At 37.8% G+C, this 20241-nt stretch overlaps 1 protein-coding gene across 1 annotated transcript in view; it reads left to right on the top strand.

The window, feature by feature from the left end:
* Window positions 1–20241, top strand: part of CRYBG1 (crystallin beta-gamma domain containing 1) — a 77604-nt gene that overhangs the window by 21878 nt on the left and 35485 nt on the right. Inside the window, exons 5-11 of the mRNA XM_036765927.1 lie at window positions 202–367; window positions 2090–2229; window positions 8441–8567; window positions 10126–10161; window positions 10994–11148; window positions 11886–12012; window positions 12113–12258. Of these exons, the coding sequence (XP_036621822.1) occupies window positions 202–367; window positions 2090–2229; window positions 8441–8567; window positions 10126–10161; window positions 10994–11148; window positions 11886–12012; window positions 12113–12258 (897 nt within the window). The remainder of the gene's footprint in view (window positions 1–201; window positions 368–2089; window positions 2230–8440; window positions 8568–10125; window positions 10162–10993; window positions 11149–11885; window positions 12013–12112; window positions 12259–20241) is intronic.

The following is a 20241-nucleotide window of genomic DNA, read 5'->3' as shown; positions in this document are numbered from 1 at the left end:
ACAGCCAAGGAAATGAACCTAGGTCTTCCTGACTACAAGGCCAGTGTTCTATGCACTCTATTATGCTTCTTGTTCAATCATAAATATTATACCATTCTAACTGTTCAAAAGATGGTATCGATGTATGCTATAAATGCCAGTCTCTCATTATCTAATACATTCCCGTAGGATAACAGAGAGTACTGTGCCTTTCTTCTTTAGCTGGATTTTGTATGAGAAACCAAATTTTGAAGGGAACTCAGTTCCTCTTGAAGAAGGAGAATTGGAGCTGTGTGATCCCTGGGGAGTGGAAGATATTTCAACAGAAAATGAGGAGAACAAATCTGCTAAGCCCCTGGTGATTGGTTCAATTAGACATGTGATAAAGGTAAGTTAGAGTAGAATCCAATTTTAAGGAAAATTTCCATGTTGATATTAGCAGCTCACATTTACACAGTCCTTTAAGGTTTACATAACTGTTTGTGTGCAACAACCCTATGAGGTAGGCATTGCAGAATTATCTCCATTTTACAGATATGGAGACTGAGGATCAGAGAGTTTAAGTGATTTGCCTGAGGGTTACACAACTAGTAAGTGTCAGGGCCTGAACTCAAAGCCAGATCACCTCCAGTTCTAATACACTGTCTTCCACTTCTATATTGAACAAAAGTGAGGGATGAAATTTTGGATTGTTTTTTCTTTTTGTTTTTTTGAGGCAATCAGGGTTAAATGACTTACCCAGGGTCACACAGCTGGTAAGTGTCTGAGGACAGATTTGAACTCAGGACCTTCCTAACTCCAGGGCAAGTGCTCTATCCACTGTGCCACTGAGCTGCCCTTGCTTTGGATTATTCTTTTGAAACTTATATGTAATTTTTTTTGTCAAATATTTGTACATTCTAATTAAGGAATGTGAAGGGAACATTTCTATTTCTATTCTCAGTGAATAGACTTTTTTTAAATAATAAAATTCTTACCAGTAGTCAATTTATTTTTCCATCCTCCATGATATTTATTTTTGCAAAAATACTTTGTCTTTAACTGTTCCATGAAAACAAAATTTTGTTGATTTCTTGTTTGTGTACTGCTTGCTTTGGCTACCTCTGGTATTAAGAATGTCAGATGTAAGGGATCCGTAAATCATCTTGCTAATTTAGATTTAAGATTTCCTGTAAATTTAGATCTGAATTTTTGAGACTACTTTAAAGATTGAGTGAAATATCTTGATCTTTGGAATGAAATTTCTTGATCTTTCCTTAGGAGTAACCTTAGAATTTATTACAGTTTTAACATCTTATCAGTACATCAGCATATATATGATCTCTTTTCAATAAAACAATTAATGTTGTCTTTTATTTGGAAAAATAAAAATTCCAAGTCTTGTTAACAGAGATGTTTATGAGTGTCTTGGAGGGTACTTTGTAGGCAAAGGGCATGTGATTGCCAAAGAGCAAAGATGTGGGCTTCTTGGTGAAAGGAAAGCCCCCTTAATGTGGGTTCCTTATGCTCCCCTTCCCATAATCCCAATAGAATATAAGCCCTGAAAAATCTGACCTGCCTCCCTGAGCTGTATGTGGCTTCTTTGACATGTGAGTGAAGCAGTTGCTCAGGCCCCACTGATGCACAGATACTGACTGCAGCTTGGACACAGCATTTAAAACAAGAGAGTGACAGTGGCAAACACTTGCTGGAAATCCGTGTGTGTGTGCGTGCGTGTGTGTGTGTGTGTGTGTGTGTGTGTGTGTGTGTGTGTTCTGGCACGAATTTGTTTTAGGCCAAAACTTCACATACAATACTACAATAAGCTCCAAATGGATACATACCTACATATAAATGGGAAATCATAAACAAACTGGAGGAGCAAAAAAATACCTTTCAGATCTAGGGATAGATGAAGAGTTAATGACTGAACAAGGAATGGAGAGGATTACACAAGGTAGAATAGATAATACTGGTAATATAAAATTTTAAAAGTTTTTATACTTTACACTTTTACTCAAATGTTATCTTTTTAATCCTTATTTTAATTAGTTGCTATCTTTTAAAAAATAAATTTGTAGTACAATTAGAAAGTATGATTATGATTACATATGAATATATGTATTTCCAGGATTACAGAATTAGTCAAATTGACTTGTATACAGAGCCAGAAGGGTTGGGACTTGTAAATTCCTACTTTGATGATACTGAAGAAATGCAGATGTACGGGGCATTGCAGAAGACATGTTCTATTAAAGTGCATTGGGGCACGTAAGTATTTAATTTTAAGTGCATTCCTGATTAAAAGTGATTTTGTGTGTATGTCTCTGTTTGTGACTGTGTTTTGAAAGGAACTCTGGTGAAGTTGTAACAAAAATTCACACCTTTGATTTGCATTCCCTTTATTTTTAAAGTGATTGTTGATTAAAGTTGTCATTTGAGAAGTTAGAAAATTCCAGAAATTTGGCATATAGTGCTCATAAAATATCATAGTTTATGTATTAGCTTCATAGTATATTGGAGGAAAGAAAAACTCCTTTTCTTATGTGCTTTTGTTTTTTGATTAAAAATTAATTACATTTTATTTTTTATTCTGAATTAAACACTAAAAAAGGAACATCTCTATATACTTAGTGGAATAGAGAAGGAGGATTATATGTGAAACCACAAATTTCTATTACATATGTGTGCCTGTATGTATATATGCATGAATATATATGTATACGTGAATATATAACATTTAATGTTATTTTCAAAGCTGACTTGCTTATTTTCCTTCTGAACTCCCTTCTTTTCTTTGCATTTAAAAAATGCTTCATAACCCTCTTTTCTTCTTTTTTTGGTAACATTACTATTAACTTTCTCCTTCCCCCTTCTCTCAATCCTACCTCCTGATAAAAATAGACAAAATCCTTGTAGCAAATAAGAGTGAATAATCAAGCAAAACAAATCCACTTATTTGCCACATCAGAGAGTGTCTCTCATTCTGTACTTTGATTACATCATCTCTGTGTCACAGGGAATAGTTATCACTGGACTTTTCCATAAGGAATAGAGTGGTTGAAATCCGAGTATCAGAGACTAGTCTTTAGTGATACGAATGCAGAGAATTCACACAGTTGAAATCAAGGGTCCAGGCCCTCTTCCACATTGTCCCCTCACCCAAAAAAGACAGAATGTGATGGGGCAAAGGAGAAGTGGGCCAAGTACTGGGAGGAATTTGAGGAGGCAGAGTTCACTTTTATGTCTGGAGGTGAGTTGGGAAACATTTTGATCCCATAAAGTAAAAGTTCTTCATATCATACATTTCAGTCAATTAACAGATATTCTTTACATGCCTCCTACGTAAAGGTAAAGAAGCATAGTGGTTAGTGAGCTAGCCTTAGACTTAGGGGCAACTAAGTGATACATTAGATAGAGTGCCAGGCCTGGAATCAGGAAGACTTACCCTCCTGAGTTCAAATCCAGCCACAGATACTTCTGCCTGTGTGACCCTGGGCAAGTCACTCAACCCTGTTTGCCTCAGTTTTCTCATCTGTAAAATGATCTGGAGAAGGAAATGGTAAACCTCTTCAGTGTCTTTGCCAAGAAAACCGCAAATGGGGTCACGAAGAGGCAGACACAATTGAAAAATGACTCAACAACAACAGCGAACTCATAATGAAGAAGACCTGAGTTCAAATTCTGCCTCTGACATGTACTGACTGTGTGACCCTGGGCACTAGGTGACCTCAGTCCCCCAAGCCACTCTTTTAAGATTTGTGAGGTTCAAAGCAGTTGGGGATTTACATTGCAACAGGGAATTTTCCTCACCAATGAAATCACAGGTGTGGACTCGCCCCTCCCCCCCCCAAATGTGATTCATTATGACAGGAATTGAATTTTCTTTATGAAGAGCAAATAAAACATGACCCTTACTTTTAAGGAATTTATAACCTAGTTGGTAATTAACTTTATATGAGACATTTAGGTGGTGCAGGTGTTAGCTGCGTAACCTTGGGCAAGCCATTTAGCTGCTATCTCTTCTCTCCACCATGCAGCCTCAGTTTCATCAACTGCAAAATCGGGATAAACATAGCCCCTCCCCCCCAGGGGTTGTTGTGAGACTCAAATGAGATAACACCTCTAAAGCACTTGGCACATAGTAGATGCTGTATAAATTCTAACTATGGTAGGGGTAGTGGCAGCAGGAGCAATAGTTGTCGTAGGTGTGATAAGATAGCCACACAAATAAATACAGTACCAATAATAATATCAGTGAATAGGCATAGCAGTGCTAAGAGATCAAAAAAGAGAGAGATCCCCTTTCACTTGGGTGGATAAGAAAAGGCTTTATGGAGGAGGTAGGTACTGTACTATCATTTCAACCTTAAAAGAGGGATGAGGCACCCATGGGTGGCTAGGGTTAGTGCAGTGTAGAATAGTCTCTTTGACTTTATTAGCTAAACTGAGGCTCCCGAGGTACCCTAACATGCTTTTGTTCCTCTTGCTTAGTTCTGTTTCCCTTTTGATCCCCAAAATGTGAGTAGAGCATGGGCCAGTGTCACTGACATACAAGGACCACACCTTTGTTCTTGACATAGGGTTACCTCTGACACACATAACTGCTTAATATTGCTCTAAGGCAGTTTCTACTTCTTTCTCATTGTTCCCTGTATCTGTTATAAAAAATTGAGAGAACCTTAGTCAGCACTTTGACCAGTTTAAGTTTTTCTGCTCTTGCTGACTTAAGGAAATAGAGTTGGGGCTGATTGTTCTCATCCTGTCATTCATTTATGCATTCATTCATTCCCCAGCTAATGGAATTCCCTTTACCAGGGCAGGTTGTCACTCTGCTCTGCAAAAGTCTGAGGGAGTTGCCTTGAGCATTGAGAAGTTAAGGGTCTTAACCGGTCATGCAGCCAGTCTGAGTCAGGGGCAGGATTTGAATTTAAGTCTTCCTAGGTCCAAGGCCATCACTTGTCTGCAATGCCACATTACCTTTCATAAATATGTCCCCTGACTGTGCCAAATCTCCCCTGACTCTGGCAGATCTTTAAGGAAAATCTAGATGCCTTTAAATTGTTGACAATTTAGTAGACCTCATTTTGATTTTTGATGTTTGATTGGCCTTGCCTGATGAGAAACCCCCTGTGTTGCTACCATTGAGAGATAGTTTTCCAAGGTTTGATAGTCCCAGTCCAGTGTTTTAAGAAATGAAGTTATTAATAGTCTAGCCCAGTTGTCTGGGGGAAATCACAATTTACCTAACTCAATTTCCATTTCATTTATAACTGAATGTAGTTTTTTTTTTTGAAAAAAACTTTTATTCTAAGCCCATATCTTATCATCCTATCTTACATTCTTCACCTGTTGTGACAGCATTCTATTATTGGGTAAACATTCCTTTTTATGTACAGGACCACTGGATATAAAAATTAGAACTTTAAAGTGTGTCTAGTCCAATCCCCTTATTTTACAAATAAGGAAACTGAGACCTAGAGAGGTGGAGTCACTTGTCCAAATACAGATCAGTAGAGTAGGTCGGCTAGCTGCCTCAATTCTCATGCCAGTTCTACAATGCTCTGTGTTACACTGTCCCTATAAAACTATCCAGCAAGATGAGAGATGCTCCATATGAATTTGAATTATTTTATCTTGACAAAACATAGAACTTATTTTGTAGAGAAAATTTTAATATGATTTTGTATCATTCCATTTCTTCTGCACTGAATTATATGAGGTGTATCACTGAATTGATTTTTAACATGCCTGATCCTTTGCATCCCAGTAGGCTTTTGTACCCTTTGGAGTTACCACTGTTCTGAATCATTTTGGAACTCTTCCTCTTTTGGAATTGCCTGCTGGGCCTAGGCCACATTCTCTTGAATAAATCTCATTGGAAACAAACCCTCATTATCTATGCGTGGGTTTATATTTTTGGATACAGCCAAAGGTTGTTTAGAGACAAAACTGGTGAATAAGATAGCCTGGCCAAGCTAGGAAGTCCTGTTTTCACTTAAAATTAAGGAGCTGTAACTATAAAATAATGAAATCATATTTCTTGTGCAGTTTATTTACTAATCCTGAATGTGCTTTTACTCACATGGAATTGCCATTTGGAATGTCTTCTTGGCAAAACTCATTCGGGTATAGAAGTACCTGATACACAATTATTCCTACTGCCTCTGTTTTAAAGCTTATTGATTTACAGATATATCTTATATTATGAAGTAGTCAAAAGTAAGTCTTCTAAGACAGAGATGGGGAATGAACCTGTGAATTCTTTGGCATAGAGAACTCCCACGTAAGGAAACCAATGCAGGTTGACGTTTGCCCTGAGATTGGTAGTCCTAGGAAGTTGCCTGGAACACTGAGGTGTTAAGTGACTTGGCCAGGGTCACACAGCTAGTGTCTATCAGGGGCAAGATTTGAACTCAGACCTTCTTCCTGGCTCCTAGGACATCCTTCTCTCCACCATAAAACACTGCCTGTCATAACCCCATACCCAAAAACAATGCATCATGAGACTAATTAAAACAGTACTCTAAGATACTTGTTTTTTCCTTGCTTGGATTGTGATTAGCAAATCATGTCAGAACAGAAAAGTGAATCATGCTTAAAATATCAGTTTTCAGATTCCAAAATCCACCCAGGGTTGGACTTCTGTCTAAAAATGTCTTTTTACATTAGCACCTAGCAAGCTTTGGTGAGAAGGTACAAGTACACTGAGAAGGCACTTTGAAAAAAAAGTATTTTCAGACTCCAGATTAATTTTGGATAACAATAATTCCTAATGATTTTTGCTCTCCTTCTGACTCATTTGTTTATTTTGTGGTAGAGAGCTTTCAGTGAGAGACTCCCTTTATGAGTGCAGATGTACAAATGAGTGATTGCTTAGCAATTTCTGGAACAGCCTGGGGCACAGAGAGGTTGGGGCCTGCCCAGGGGCTACCAGCCAGGATGTGGCTTCCTTCCCCAGGCCTGCTCTGTGTCCACTACCTCACACTAACTGTTAATAGTTCTTAGCTTTTGCATGGAAACCACAAACCTCATCAGAAATTAAAAAATTAAAAAACTTTTGCCCTTGGAATTTGAGGTAGGAAGAAAAGAGTTTCCTAGGGGTAAAAATCTAGGAGTCCTTCATTTGTAGGTTATGCTGTCAGAGAAATTTGGCCATGCCATTTCTGATAAATTTGTTAGAAGCAGTTATACTAAACCAGACATCTCATTGTATCAGTGACAGTGGGATGCTTCTATGTTATTAAGACCTCTTATAGTTTAACAATAATTTCTGGGGCACTAAAAGCATGGCTTTTGTGCTAATCACAAGATAATGTAGGTTGGGGTTACAACCTTAGATCTTGTCTGTCATGAGACAGAGCAAGGCTAACAGAACTTAAGGATACTGCAAGAGACTGTACCCTTGGATTATGTTTTCTTGTGGTTTAGGTGTGTACCTTTTAAAATGATTTTGTTAAAATAGCCAAGCAAATGGGATTAGAGAAGCAGTATTTCAAAGTGGGGTTTCTCTAGGTTTTCTGTTTCTTTTCCCCCTCTTTCTTCCCATAGCTTCCAACGTTACTCCTTCCCATCCTGCCTTTCCTTCTTTTACTGACAGCACTTTAGCGGGATTCTGCTTGCAAGTCCATGAATTGATAACAAGTTACTGAGTCACCAAAATGTATGTTGACAAAAAAAGCCAGAAAAAAAAGAGCGCCCTTGGGCCATGGCAGTGGAAAGGAAGCCTAGAAAGGGGGAGGACACAAAACCATGCAGTTTGTTTTAGAAGTTACCAGGAAAACTGGATGAGCCCACAGTGGATTCTCCTAATTCTAAGTAGATATATATGTGTGTGTGTGTGTGTGTGTGTGTGTGTGTGTGTGTGTGTGACTGTGACTACTAATCAAGGACTCTTAAGAGGAGGTCTGAAATCTTAAAGTTTTTAAAACAATATCTTGGTATAATTGATTTCCTTTGTAATCCTGTGCATTTTGTTTTATGCGTTAAAAAAAACCCCATAATTTTGAGAAGAATTCCACAGGTTTCACTTGACTGTCTAACGGGTCTATGACACACAAAAAAGTTAATAAACTTTGATCTCAACGATAATGGAAGTCTTGTTATGGCCCGTTTCTATGGCAACCTCAGCTTTTCAAACCATAGCTAGAACCTGGAAGAACAAAGGGCATCTGAAAAGACCAGGTAGGGGTCAGAGAATCCTCACACTGAGATGTGTGACCAGACCTTCAATCTAAGTGTGTTTAGAGCAGGTGTTAACCTGTATTGATAGGGGAAATTCTTCACCAAAAGCTGCCTGTGCTAGTAAAATCACAGGTCTAATTTAAAAAAAATTAAATCAAATCCTGATTTGCTACATTGAGTTTATTTTTCTTTCTACTTATTGATTACCCGTCTGACTAAGCCTTGTTTTTCCAGGGAGGCCTGCATATTCAAATAACGATGCATTTTAATTTCTGCCGTTTTTTGGGTGCTTATTTAGATGGCTGGTTTATGAAGAACCTGGTTTTCAGGGTATTCCTTTTGTCCTTGAGCCGGGTGAATATCCTGATTTATCCTTCTGGGACACAGAAGAAGCATACATTGGATCAATGAGACCCCTGAAAATGGTAAACTGATAGTATTCCAAGGGAAAGGATTCCTTTGATAGATTTGATATTACTAACATGACATGACTATAACAGAAAGGATTTTTAATAACAGAAAGGATTTTCAAAAGAGACATACTAGACAGAATTCATGTATGCAAATAAGCATTGACCTTCAAAGTGGTCACCTTGGATGGCTATATACATATTCCAATGATGTAATTAAATTGCTTAAAATCTTTTTTGAAACTAATCTTTTGGAGGCAGCTAGGAGGCTCAGTGAGTAGAGCCACTGGCCCTGGAGTCAGGAGGATCTGAGTTCAAATCCACCCTCAGACACTTGATACACTTAACTAGCTGTGTGACCTTGGGCAAGTCACTTAATCCCAATTGCCTTTCGCCTTATTAAAAAAAAAAAAGGAAGTGAAACTAATCTTTTCGAATTGCTTTCAAAGACACCCTCCCCCCCTTACCTTATGTTACTCACTTTTAACCAAAAATGTAATTACACAGCGTGAGTCAATCATATCATTCATCAGGCTTGGGCTCCAAATGACATTTGGCTCTGACCAAGTCCATATCTCAAAGGATATTTACAGGATTATGGGTGTTTCAGGTTCTGAATGCAGTTCCAAAGGGGGAGTTTCAAAAAATACTTAAGAGCAACTACAGCATTATTGGAATAAGCTTATAGCTGCCTTCCAAGGGGACTTCTTTGAAAGAGACAGTGCCTGATTGGAGGGGGTAAGGCTGGGCAATTGAAGTTAAGTGACTTGCCCAAGGTCACACAGCTAGTAAGTGTGTCAAGTGTCTGAGGCCAGATTTGAACTCAAATGAGCATGTTTTTAAAAACCAATTAGGTTGCTTAATAACCCACACCTCATATTTTGCATTTGAACCCAGTTGGCTGTACTCTTTTTTTTTTTTTTAAAGGGCCATCAGAGATGTATAGGGTGTGTCCAGAGGTCTTAGTTTTAAGCTTTAGCAGCTTAAAACTGAACGAAGGTTGTTGGAGACACCCTGTACTTTTAAGAATACCGTAGACTTTCTGTTTGATTGAAATTTATACTTGGTTAACCTTCTTTCTAGAATTCCTTTGTAACCTTATTTCTAGAATTGTACAACACTGTTGTTTGAAGAGACCGTAGAGATTATCTTGTTCAGCTATCTCAATTTACAGAGTGAGCTAAGGTCAGATCTTCGGTCTCCTTGACTTCCAGACTGGTGTTCTTTGTCCTACCTGATACTGCTTTTAATGTTTTACTTGCTGGATTCGTTCTCCAGAATGTTTTTAGTCGTCCTTTTATGAGTGTTTGTCCAGCAGTATGTCTGTCATCCATTCAACCATTGTAAAAAGGCTCTAATCTCTTATAGTGTTTGGTTTAAGGTACATTGTGATGGGAGTGGGGGAGGGGATTGGTTACCCTGACTCGTATGAACTTGGGGACAATTCTCAAAACTATACAGCTCTTGTCATAGTCAGAATTCAAGACTAAGTTTTTTGATTCTCAAGTCTGTTGATCTTAATGTTTTGTCACACGGCTCCCAAAAGAATGATGGATCTTTGTCTTTTTTTCAGGGTGGTCGCAAAGTTGAATTTCCTGCAGATCCAAAGGTAAAAAAAAAAAAAGTTATACATTCAATTGTCTCTTTTTTTGGGAGTTGGGGGCAGGAATAAGAGTAGGTCTAGGCCTGTGATGTTACCAACATAGGGAACTCCTAGAATGGAAACCACTTACCTTAATGCAGATTGTCCACTCATCTGTAGTATATTTTTAGAGAAAGAGCTACCTGCGGGCACTGAGAGATTAAGTGACTTTTCCTGAGGTTGGTTTGACAGCCAAGAAGTGTCAAAGGTGGCACTTGAGCCTGGGTCAATAATAATAATAGCTAATGTTTGTATAGATCTTACTATGTGCTAGGCATCGTGCTAAGCACTTTACAATATAATCTCATTTGATGCTCACAACAATCCTGTGATAATGGTACTACATTCAGGAAGAGATTAAGGGAGTACCCAGAGTCATGCAGCTAATAAGTGTCTGAGTCAAGATTTGAACTTAGCTCTTCTTGACTTCCTGGTTCCAGTGTACTGTCCACTGTATCACCTAGTTGCCTTTAAGGGACTTGCCTAGGGTCACATAGATAGAAGGGTCAGAGGTGAATATCCTTTCTCTGGGGCTGTCTCTTTATCCCCTGTGCCACAATGCCTCTCACAGAATGCCATATTTGAGTTAATTTTTTAGAATGATATTTTATTTTTTCCCCAATTACACGTAAAAATATTTTTTAAACTTGAGTTAATTTCGTAAACTTAGTAAAGTATGACAGAAGGCATTAATTTGGTGGTGATAGTTATAAACATTTTTAAACTGGTTGTTTTAATACTGAGTTGTCTGGCCATATGTGTTCTTACAAATTGATGGCATGTTTCATTTCTGCTATAGGTTATTATTTATGAAAAGCCTTTTTTTGAAGGAAAATGTATGGAACTAGAAACAGAAATGTCTGATTTCATCATAGAAGGAGATGAAACGGAAGAAGCTGGTGAAGATAATTTGCTATTGAAATCAGTAGGGTCTATAAAAGTTCTAGGAGGCATGTAAGTGGAAAGAATCATTAGTATCATTTTTTCCCTAATAAATTCCTTTGTATGCAAAAGTGGTGCTAGAGACACAGCAGCATAGCAGATTTGTGCCCCTAGTCGTCGTCCACTGCCAGCAGCACACATCTAAGATGACTTTTGGGCTGTCAGAGTGGGAGTAGGGTTGGAATAAACAAAGCAACAATCACTGTCCTATTACAAAATCAAATCTATCTTCTTGGCTTAATTAGTACCATAGTCCAACCAAATTATGAATGGACATAGTGAAGGAAGATTTTTTTTTTTAGATTGTCTTTGGATTGTTACAGTTTTTCCCATTTAATTTTGAATTATACAGTTGAACCTTCCATTGTTTATAAATATGATCTCAAATGGCTTATTTTTATTAACCTTTTCAAGAACTCCATTATATGAAATTGTTTTTCCTTCTTGACTTGATATAAAGCTCTTTTCATTTAGTTCTTCTTGTTAAATGCATACATCTTACTGGCTTATAGCTACCTCAAGGAAATCCTGACATATATTTCCTTGTTATTTATTGTATCTTCTTTCATTTTAGAGCAGAAGACCCATAGCTACAACTCATGAATCTGTCTTTGTCTTACAATTTTTATTAGTTGTTGAAAGTGAATAAAAATTTGGGGAAAAAAATTAAAATTATTTTTGTTATTGAAAATAGAATAAAAATTTGCAAAAAAAATCTAAAAAACAACTTACTGGTTTTTCTCTTGTAGTTGGGTTGCTTTTGAGAAACCAGGATTTACAGGACATCAATATTTGCTAGAAGAAGGTGAATACAAGGAATGGCAAGATTGGGGTGGCTATGATGGAGAACTGAAGTCTTTACGGCCTATATTAGGTGTAAGTTCAAAGAAAAACTGATAGTCAATACTTGAACACTCTTATTAAATTATAAATATAAATCTTTCAACCTTTTGGTTCTTCATTTTTTTTTTAACAGGATTTTTCAAATGCCCACATGATAATGTATAGCGAAAGAAACTTTGGAACCAAAGGTTCGAATATTGATGTGTTAGGAATTGTTGCCAATTTAAAGGACACTGGCTATGGAGTGAAGACACAGTCTATTAATGTATTAAGTGGAGTGTAAGTAAAACACCTGCATTTTAAAAATTATTGTTTTAATGAAATGTTCTAGCATGTTTAATTTTTTTTTGCCTACTTCTCACTTGAAAACTTTGGTTCCATGAGCTCCCTAACATAGTCACTAGAGTCTATCTATTCTCATTGTGAGTGATTTTTTAAAAATTTCCTTCCTTCCTATAACATAGTATGATTAAAAAAGATGATTGCACATGAAACTGCAAATCTACTATGTCTTGCTATTCCTTTTAAATATACAACCAAGTTTATCATGTAAATTAGTTTTTTTCTTTCTCCATCTCTCCTTCTCCCACCCTCCCCGCCACCATTAGACACAAATAGGTGTATTATTCTATACATCCTTCTACTTATCAGTTCTTTCTCTGGATGCAGATAGCATCTTTCTTCATATGTCCTTTATAGTTAATTGTGGGTGATTCTTATCTGTGTTGTTTTTTTTTCTTTTGTTTTGTAAATTCCCCATAGAACATCTACTCAAAATGCCAGAAACCTCACTCTGGTTCTTTTGCTATTTATTTCATGGATATCTAAATAGCATTTGATTTGCCTTCCTTTCATCCCTCACTCTTGAAACACAGCCAGCCTATTTCCTCATTCTCTTGTGTGTCCTCCATATTATTTCTTGCACATAAATCACTGGTAGTAGCCTGAAACCCACTTAAGCTCACCAAGCATCTTTCCATTGCCCTTTGTGTCACCTGCAAATTTGATTCTTTTGAGACAGTGATGTCCTAGGATTAAAATCCAAACAGTTTCCCTTGGATAATGTTAATATTTAAAAGATCGGCTTCAGTGGTAGAGCATAACTTTGTATTATTGGAAGGCTGTGTTCTTTGCAGAATGTGATCCAGCATGATCTTATCTGTTCAATTCTGTGCTGTGTTCATTATTTATTATCTGCATATCTGATGGAGAAGCAGATGTCTCCTTCATCTGTGTACGGTTGTTCTCTTTAGTCTCTTTCATACTTTTTTTAAAAAATAAAACTGATTTCATTGCATGGATCAGCCTATAAGGTGACATGCTAGACCACAGACTGTATTTAACTCAGAAAAAGCCTCTGCTTTCATGTAATCCCCTTCAGTCAACAACCATACTCTGCTTTTAGAAAGCTAAGAATCAGATTAAAAGTCTTACTGATTTTTTCCTACATTTTGTTTTTCTCGGTTTCTTTCTTCACTGTGAGTTTTACATGGGCATGATTTTTTAAAAGCTATGGAACTTGGAGTTAATAATTGAATACACTATGTCTGGAAAATATTTTAATATATTTTATTTCAGTTTAATTCACTTCCAACCAAACATTGCCCTCCCCACCCACCAATCCAAATAGTGCCTTTCATATAAATCAGATTAAAACCAAATAATAGAGCAGTTGTGACTGATGGCCCATACCATTTTTCATTTTTTGGTGGTTTACCTTTTGTTAAGAGAGAGAAAGGTTGTGAGTAAAGCAAATTTTACATGATTTAATAATAATTAATTACCTTTTTGGTCATATGCTTCCTTAACTACTGCCTTGCTCCACTAAGGTAGAAGCCCATTATGTCTTTACTATTCTTCACATTTCCATCACTCTTGTGTAAGTAGTAGTATCTTGTTGGGATGAAGCTTAGGACTTGTAGGTCTTTCTCTGGGTAGGAAATACCTTTTGTTGTTTCTTACTCTGGAGTTTTAAAGTCTTAATCAGCTTTTCATTCAGGGAGTTGTACAGGCTATCCTAAAAGTCTTAGTGTGACTTAAAGCTGTGATAGCTTTAAACTGGGCAACTAGGTGGTACACTATATAGAGTATAAGTATTCATTTTCTTGAGTTCAAATCTGGCTTCAGACACTTGCTGGCTGTGTGACCCTGGGCAAGTAACTCAACCCTGTCTGCCTCAGTTTCCTCACCTGTAAAATGAGCTGGAGAAGGAAATAGCAAGTCCCTCCAGTATCTTTGCCAACAAAACCCCAAATGCAATCACAAAGAATTAGACAACTGAAAGCAACTGAAAAACAGCAGCTTTAAGCTGCACTGAGACTTTTAGGACACCTTGTATATCCTGAATCTGGTGAGGAACCTGTCCTAAATGTTGCCCTGGCTTTTCTTTTTTTGTATTGGATCATTTTGTATGACTTTTCTTAATGCAGATCATTTGAATGGTAAACCTCTTAGATTTATTTCTGATGAAACTTGTGTATTGAGGTATTAAGGAAAGGATTCAGGTGCATGGGAACCAGTGACCAGATCACCTTCATTTACCCTGTGAGTGGAAGTGCATAAATGCTCAGTTGAGTTCCTTCAAAGCTATTCATTAGCACACATAGGCAAAATAAAAATGGAACCTTTGTACCCATCACCTGAAGCCATCCTTTACCTTCTCCCCTAAGCCTTCACAATGACATAGTACTGTATTTTTCTGTGTTTAAGGAAACATAAAACATCAAAGGATCCTGGTCAGTCTTGTTTGTAAAGTCTTGAACTCCAGGTCTGGAATGAAATGATTTACTTTCTTTCAGCTCAATTCTTTCTAGAATGTTTATACCCTTTACTTTGGGAAGGGCACTTACATTTACAAGGGGGCAGGTATGTACAGGCAGGCCCTGGTGGCTGACTTATTCATGTCCTTTACATGCAAAGAGAGACTTGGGAACATCTCCCCTCACTGCTAGTGCTTTAAAGCACCCAACTCAAATGAGATTGCTTCCATAAAGTCTTCTCTGATTTGTCAGTAACAGCCTTCCCCCAATAACTGCACTTTAGCACCTGTTTTGTATTTCTCTAAGGCAATTATCATGTAGCATTTCGCATTATAGTTATCATGTTTTGTATTATAATATCCCTTAATAGACTGCAAATTCTGCAATGAGTCAGTAGTGAGATATGATTGCCAAAGAGCCTCATGTGATCTTGGGCTTCATTAAGAGAGGCATAGTCTCCAGGATTCTACTCTGAGATCTCCAGAGCACATCTGGTGCTCCATTCTGGGCGCTGCTTTAAGAGAAGAATTTTGTTATTTGGACAGTGTCCTAGGAAAGATAACCCACATAGTAAAGAGCTTTGAGGTCGTATCAGATGAGAATTGGTTCAAGAAACTGGGGTAGTTTAGTCTGGAGAAGAGAAAGCTAGGACACGACAGTATTTGACATGGAAGAGGATGGAATTTGAGCAAGGGATTGAAGTTAAACAGAGGCACATTTAGACGATGTAAGGAAAAATTTCTTAACAATTAGAGGTATTTAAAAGTGGAATGGACTACTTTGTGAGGTTAGTTGGTTCATCCTACCTGGAAATTTTTAAGCATTAGAACTGATTAGCCACATGTGTCGTCAAAGGCATTGTTGTTCGGGTTGCGCTATGGTCTCTTCCAACTCTTTTTTTTTTTTTGAAATCTTTTTTTTATTTAATATTTTTAGTTTTCAGCATTGATTTCCACAGGAGTTGGAATTATAAATTTTCTCCCCATTTATACCCTCCCCCCACTCCAAGGTGACATATATTCTGATTGCCCCATTCCCCAGTCAGCCCTCCCTTCTGTCACCCCACTCCCCTGCCCTCATATTTTCCCTTTCTTGTAGGGCAAGATAGATTTCTGTGCCCCATTGCCTGTATATCTTATTTCCCAGTTGCATGTAAAAACAACTTTTTTTTTTGAACATCTGCTTTTAAAACTTTGAGTTCCAAATTCTCTCCCCTCTTCCTTCCCCACCCACCCTCCCTAAGAAGGCAAGCAATTCAACATAGGCCACGTGTGTATCATTATGCAAAACCCTTCCACAATACTGATTTTGTGAAGGACTACCTATATTTTGCTCCCTCCTATCCTGTCCCACTTTATTTAATTTTCTCCCTTGACCCTGTCCTTTTTGAAAGTGTTTGCTTTTGATTATCCCCTCCCCCCATCTGCCCTCCCTTCTATCATCCCCCCTTTTTTCTCTCCCTCCTCCTTTCTTGTTGGGTAAGATACCCATTTGAGTGTGTATGTTATTCCCTCCTCAAGTCAGATCCAGTGAGAGCAAGATTCACTCATTCTCCCTCACCTGCCCCCTCTTCCCTTCCAACAGAACTGCTTTTTCTTGCTGCTTTGATGCAAGATAATTTACCCCATTCTATCTCTCCCTTTCTCCCTCTCTCAATATATTCCTTTCTCATCCCTTAATCTGATTTTTTTTTATATCATCCCTTCATATTCAACTCACGCTGTGCCCTCTTGTCTATATATGTGTGTGTGTGTGTGTGTATGTATGTATCTATCTATCTATATATATCTATATATATATATATATCTATATATATATATAGATATATATATGTATATATTCCCTTCAGCTACCCTAATACTGAGGTCTCATGAATTATACACATCATCTTTCCATGTAGGAATGTAAACAAAACAGTTCAGCTTAATAAGTCCCTTATGATGTCTCTTTCTTGTTTACCTTTTCATGCTTCTCTTGGTTCTTGTGTTTGAAAGTCAAATTTTCTATTCAGCTCTGGTCTTTTCAATGAGAAAGCTTAAAAGTCCTCTATTTTCTTGAAAATCCATATTTTGCCTTGGAGCATGATACTCAGTTTTGCTGGGTAGGTGATTCTTGGTTTTAATCCCAGCTCCACTGACCTCCAGAATATCATATTCCAAGCCCTACGATCCTTTAATGTAGAATCTGCTAGATCTTGTGTTATCCTGATTGTGTTTCCACAATACTCAAATTGTTTCTTTCTGGCTGCTTGCAGTATTTTCTCCTTGACCTGGAAACTCTGGAATTTGGCGACAGTATTCCTAGGAGATTTCTTTTTTGGATCTTTTTGAGGAGGTGATGGGTGGATTCTTTCAATTTCTATTTAACCCTCTGGCTCTAGAATATCAGGGCAATTTTCCTTGATAATTTCTTGAAAGATTATACCTAGGCTCTTTTTTTGATCATGGCTTTCAGGTAGTCCAATAATTTTTAAATTCTCTCTCCTGGATCTGTTCTCCAGATCAGTGGTTTTTCCAATGAGATATTTCACATTGTCTTCCATATTTTCATTCCTTTGGTTCTGTTTTATATCTTGATTTCTCATAAAGTCACTAGCTTCCACTTGCTGCAATCTAATTTTTAAGGTAGTATTTTCTTCAGTGGTCTTTTGGACCTCCTTTTCCATTTGGCTAATTCTGCCTTTCAAGGCATTCTTCTCCTCATTGGCTTTTTGGAGCTATTTTGCTATTTGAGTTCTATTTTTTAAGGTGTTGTTTTCTTCAGTATTTTTTTGGGTCTCCTTTAGCAAGTCATTGACTTGTTTTTCATGGTTTTCTCGCATCCTTCTCATTTCTCTTCCCAATTTTTCCTCTACTTCTCTTACTTGCTTTTCCAAATCCTTTTTGAGCTCTTCCATAGCCTGAAACCAGTTCATGTTTTTCTTGGAGGCTTTTGATGTAGGCTCTTTGACTTTATTAACTTCTTCTGGCTGTATGTTTTGGTCTTCTTTGTCACCAAAGAAAGATTCCAAAGTCTGAGTCTGAATCTGAGATAGTTTTTGCTGCCTGTTCGTGTTCCCAGCCAACTACTTGACCCTTAAGCTTTTTGTCCCAAGCTTTAGGGGCCTTGTGCTGCTGTTTTCAGAGCTATTTCTACACAGCAAGATCTGCCACACCAGTGCTTCTCCTCCCCCAAGAACCACTAACCCGGACCACAACTCAGATCTAAGCAGGCTCTGCACTCCTGCTCTAATCTGTCACTTAATTCCTCCCACCACGTGGGCTTGGGGCCAGAAGCAACTGCAGCTATAGCTCTGGAAGCATCCTCAGAGCTGCATCACCTCCGTTGCCCCCTGGGCGGTGGCTGACCGCAAACTCCTTTAACTCTGTCCCAGAAGTTTTTTCCCACTAACCTTCTCTGTTGTCTGGTGTTTGTGGGTTAGAAGTCTGGTAAATGCCACAGCTCACTGATTCAGGGCGCTAGGGCCTGTCCCACCCAGCTTCGGTCTGGTTGGTCCAGGCACAGCCCACGCTGGTCTGTGCTTCACTCCGGTCCCACCTCTGTGCGATAGACCTTACCCAGCAACCATCCAGGCTGTCCTAGGCTGGAACCCTGCTTCCCTCTGCTATTTCGTGGGTTCTCCAGTTTTAGAATTTGTTCAGAGCCATTTTTTATAGGTGTTTGGAGGGACCTGGGGGAGAGCTTTAGGCAAGTCCCTGCTTTCCAGCTGCCATCTTGGCTCCGCCCCCTCTTCCAACTCTTAGGTGACACCATCTTTTTCCAACTTGGTGTGTTTTACATTGGTAGAGTGAATTTCTTCTCTTAGAAGTTCACTATACCAATGAAATCACAACTGCAGTCTACCCCTGTGTGTCTTCTGCTCAGATTCTAGCACCTTGCATTACATAAATGTGTATTGAATAAAGAAGTAAAAGAACCCTAACGTGTAACTCTGAATACACAGCTTTTGGAGCATTTCCTGTTTGTAAGTTGGAGACTATCATGTCCAGTAAGTTTTATTTTTCATTTTTCTAAAACAGGATTAGTGTCAAGCTCTTTGTTTTTTTCCTTGCATTATTTTTCTTGGTGAAAAAGTTTTTTAGTTTGGATCTTATTTCTCACTGAAGACTTCAACAGAAAGTGCCCACACTGAGGAAATCACATATCCTAGATGTTTTAAGAAGTAGATGTCCAGTAACCAGGTAGCCTTTTTTGAAATTCCTGTTTTGTTTGAGTAGCTCCTGGGATGACTCAGTGTGCTTTTATTGCCCTTTGTGACTCATTTATTTGCTCTAGAACAGAATATAATGTTTAAGGAAGGAGCTTTTGAATCTGACCAGTGAATTTATAGGAGGTGATGTTAGTTTTTACAAAAAATTCATGGCAATGAGAAAATATCCTTCTCACATTACTAATTAGATTTAAAATGTATATTAATTAATATTCCCAAGTAATTTGAAACATTATTTCTCCTCTGAGTGAAAACTTTCCTGTCTTTGAAATTTTTCTCCCAGCAAAATTAAGCATTTTTTTTAAAGTCTAGAGATCAGTAAAATTAAAGTGATGCTACTTTCATTTTTCTTGGTCTATTACAGAAAAACTAACAATGCATTACCTCAATCATACCTGAATTTTTGTTAGCGTCACATTTTACAAAGCGATTTTGCTATCTACTTGCGTTTGTCGACACTTGTGACTTTTTCTTTCTCTAATGCTGTAAATAAGGAGTGTTCACATGCAGACTTGAAATGCACAATGTTCCATCCTCTCAAGGGGGAAGCAGTGAGGAAATTTTCTTTGCAAAAAGAAAATCTAGGTGTAGATTTGGTATAATGTGAGTTTAGTACATATGTATTATCTATATTATCTCTATGTATCTAGAATGTATCACATAATGTATCTGGTAAATTTTAGAGGCTGATTATGGGGAAAGTGAGGACATCTTTATTTGATACACCTATCCTATGGAGGAAATGATACTAAATGATACTGGTAGCACTATGTGTAACTCCCTAGTGGACCAAGTTCCTCTCTCAAGAATCCAGATTGGTTTATTTTGGTGTTAGGTATTTCTTTCAAATGCTAATAAGTCACTTATTTTATTCCCCATACTCTCCCTCTCTGTTCCTCCCCTTCCCCCCCCCCCCAAAAAAAATTCACTCAAATATTATAGACAAAGCTGGGGCATATCACATAGTTACAAATGAAAGGTTTGTTTTATTTTATAGCCAAATAAGTCACTTTGGGAATCTGAAAATGCATTATTGGAATAGAACATGCTCTGCCAGCTTCTACACAGTGTAAAGAAAATATAAGGAAGGCCTTGAAGGTGTTGGGGGAACAACCCCCTCCAATGGAGAAGTTATGGTCAGACTTGGACAAAAGTGTCATAGTTGAATAGGCCTGCCTGGGTTGGGATTTCAGTTGCTGTAGGAAACACGTTGAGGAGATCCCAAATCCCTTGGAAAGTTCCTTGTCAAAAGTAAATAATGCCTAGTAGTGGATATTGAAAAAACAACCCAGT

The sequence above is a fragment of the Trichosurus vulpecula genome, chromosome 7 (genome assembly GCF_011100635.1).
Source record: "Trichosurus vulpecula isolate mTriVul1 chromosome 7, mTriVul1.pri, whole genome shotgun sequence".
Classification (NCBI taxonomy): domain Eukaryota; kingdom Metazoa; phylum Chordata; class Mammalia; order Diprotodontia; family Phalangeridae; genus Trichosurus; species Trichosurus vulpecula.
Note: the sequence above shows the minus strand (reverse complement) of the source record. Positions and strands in the feature narration are given on the sequence as shown.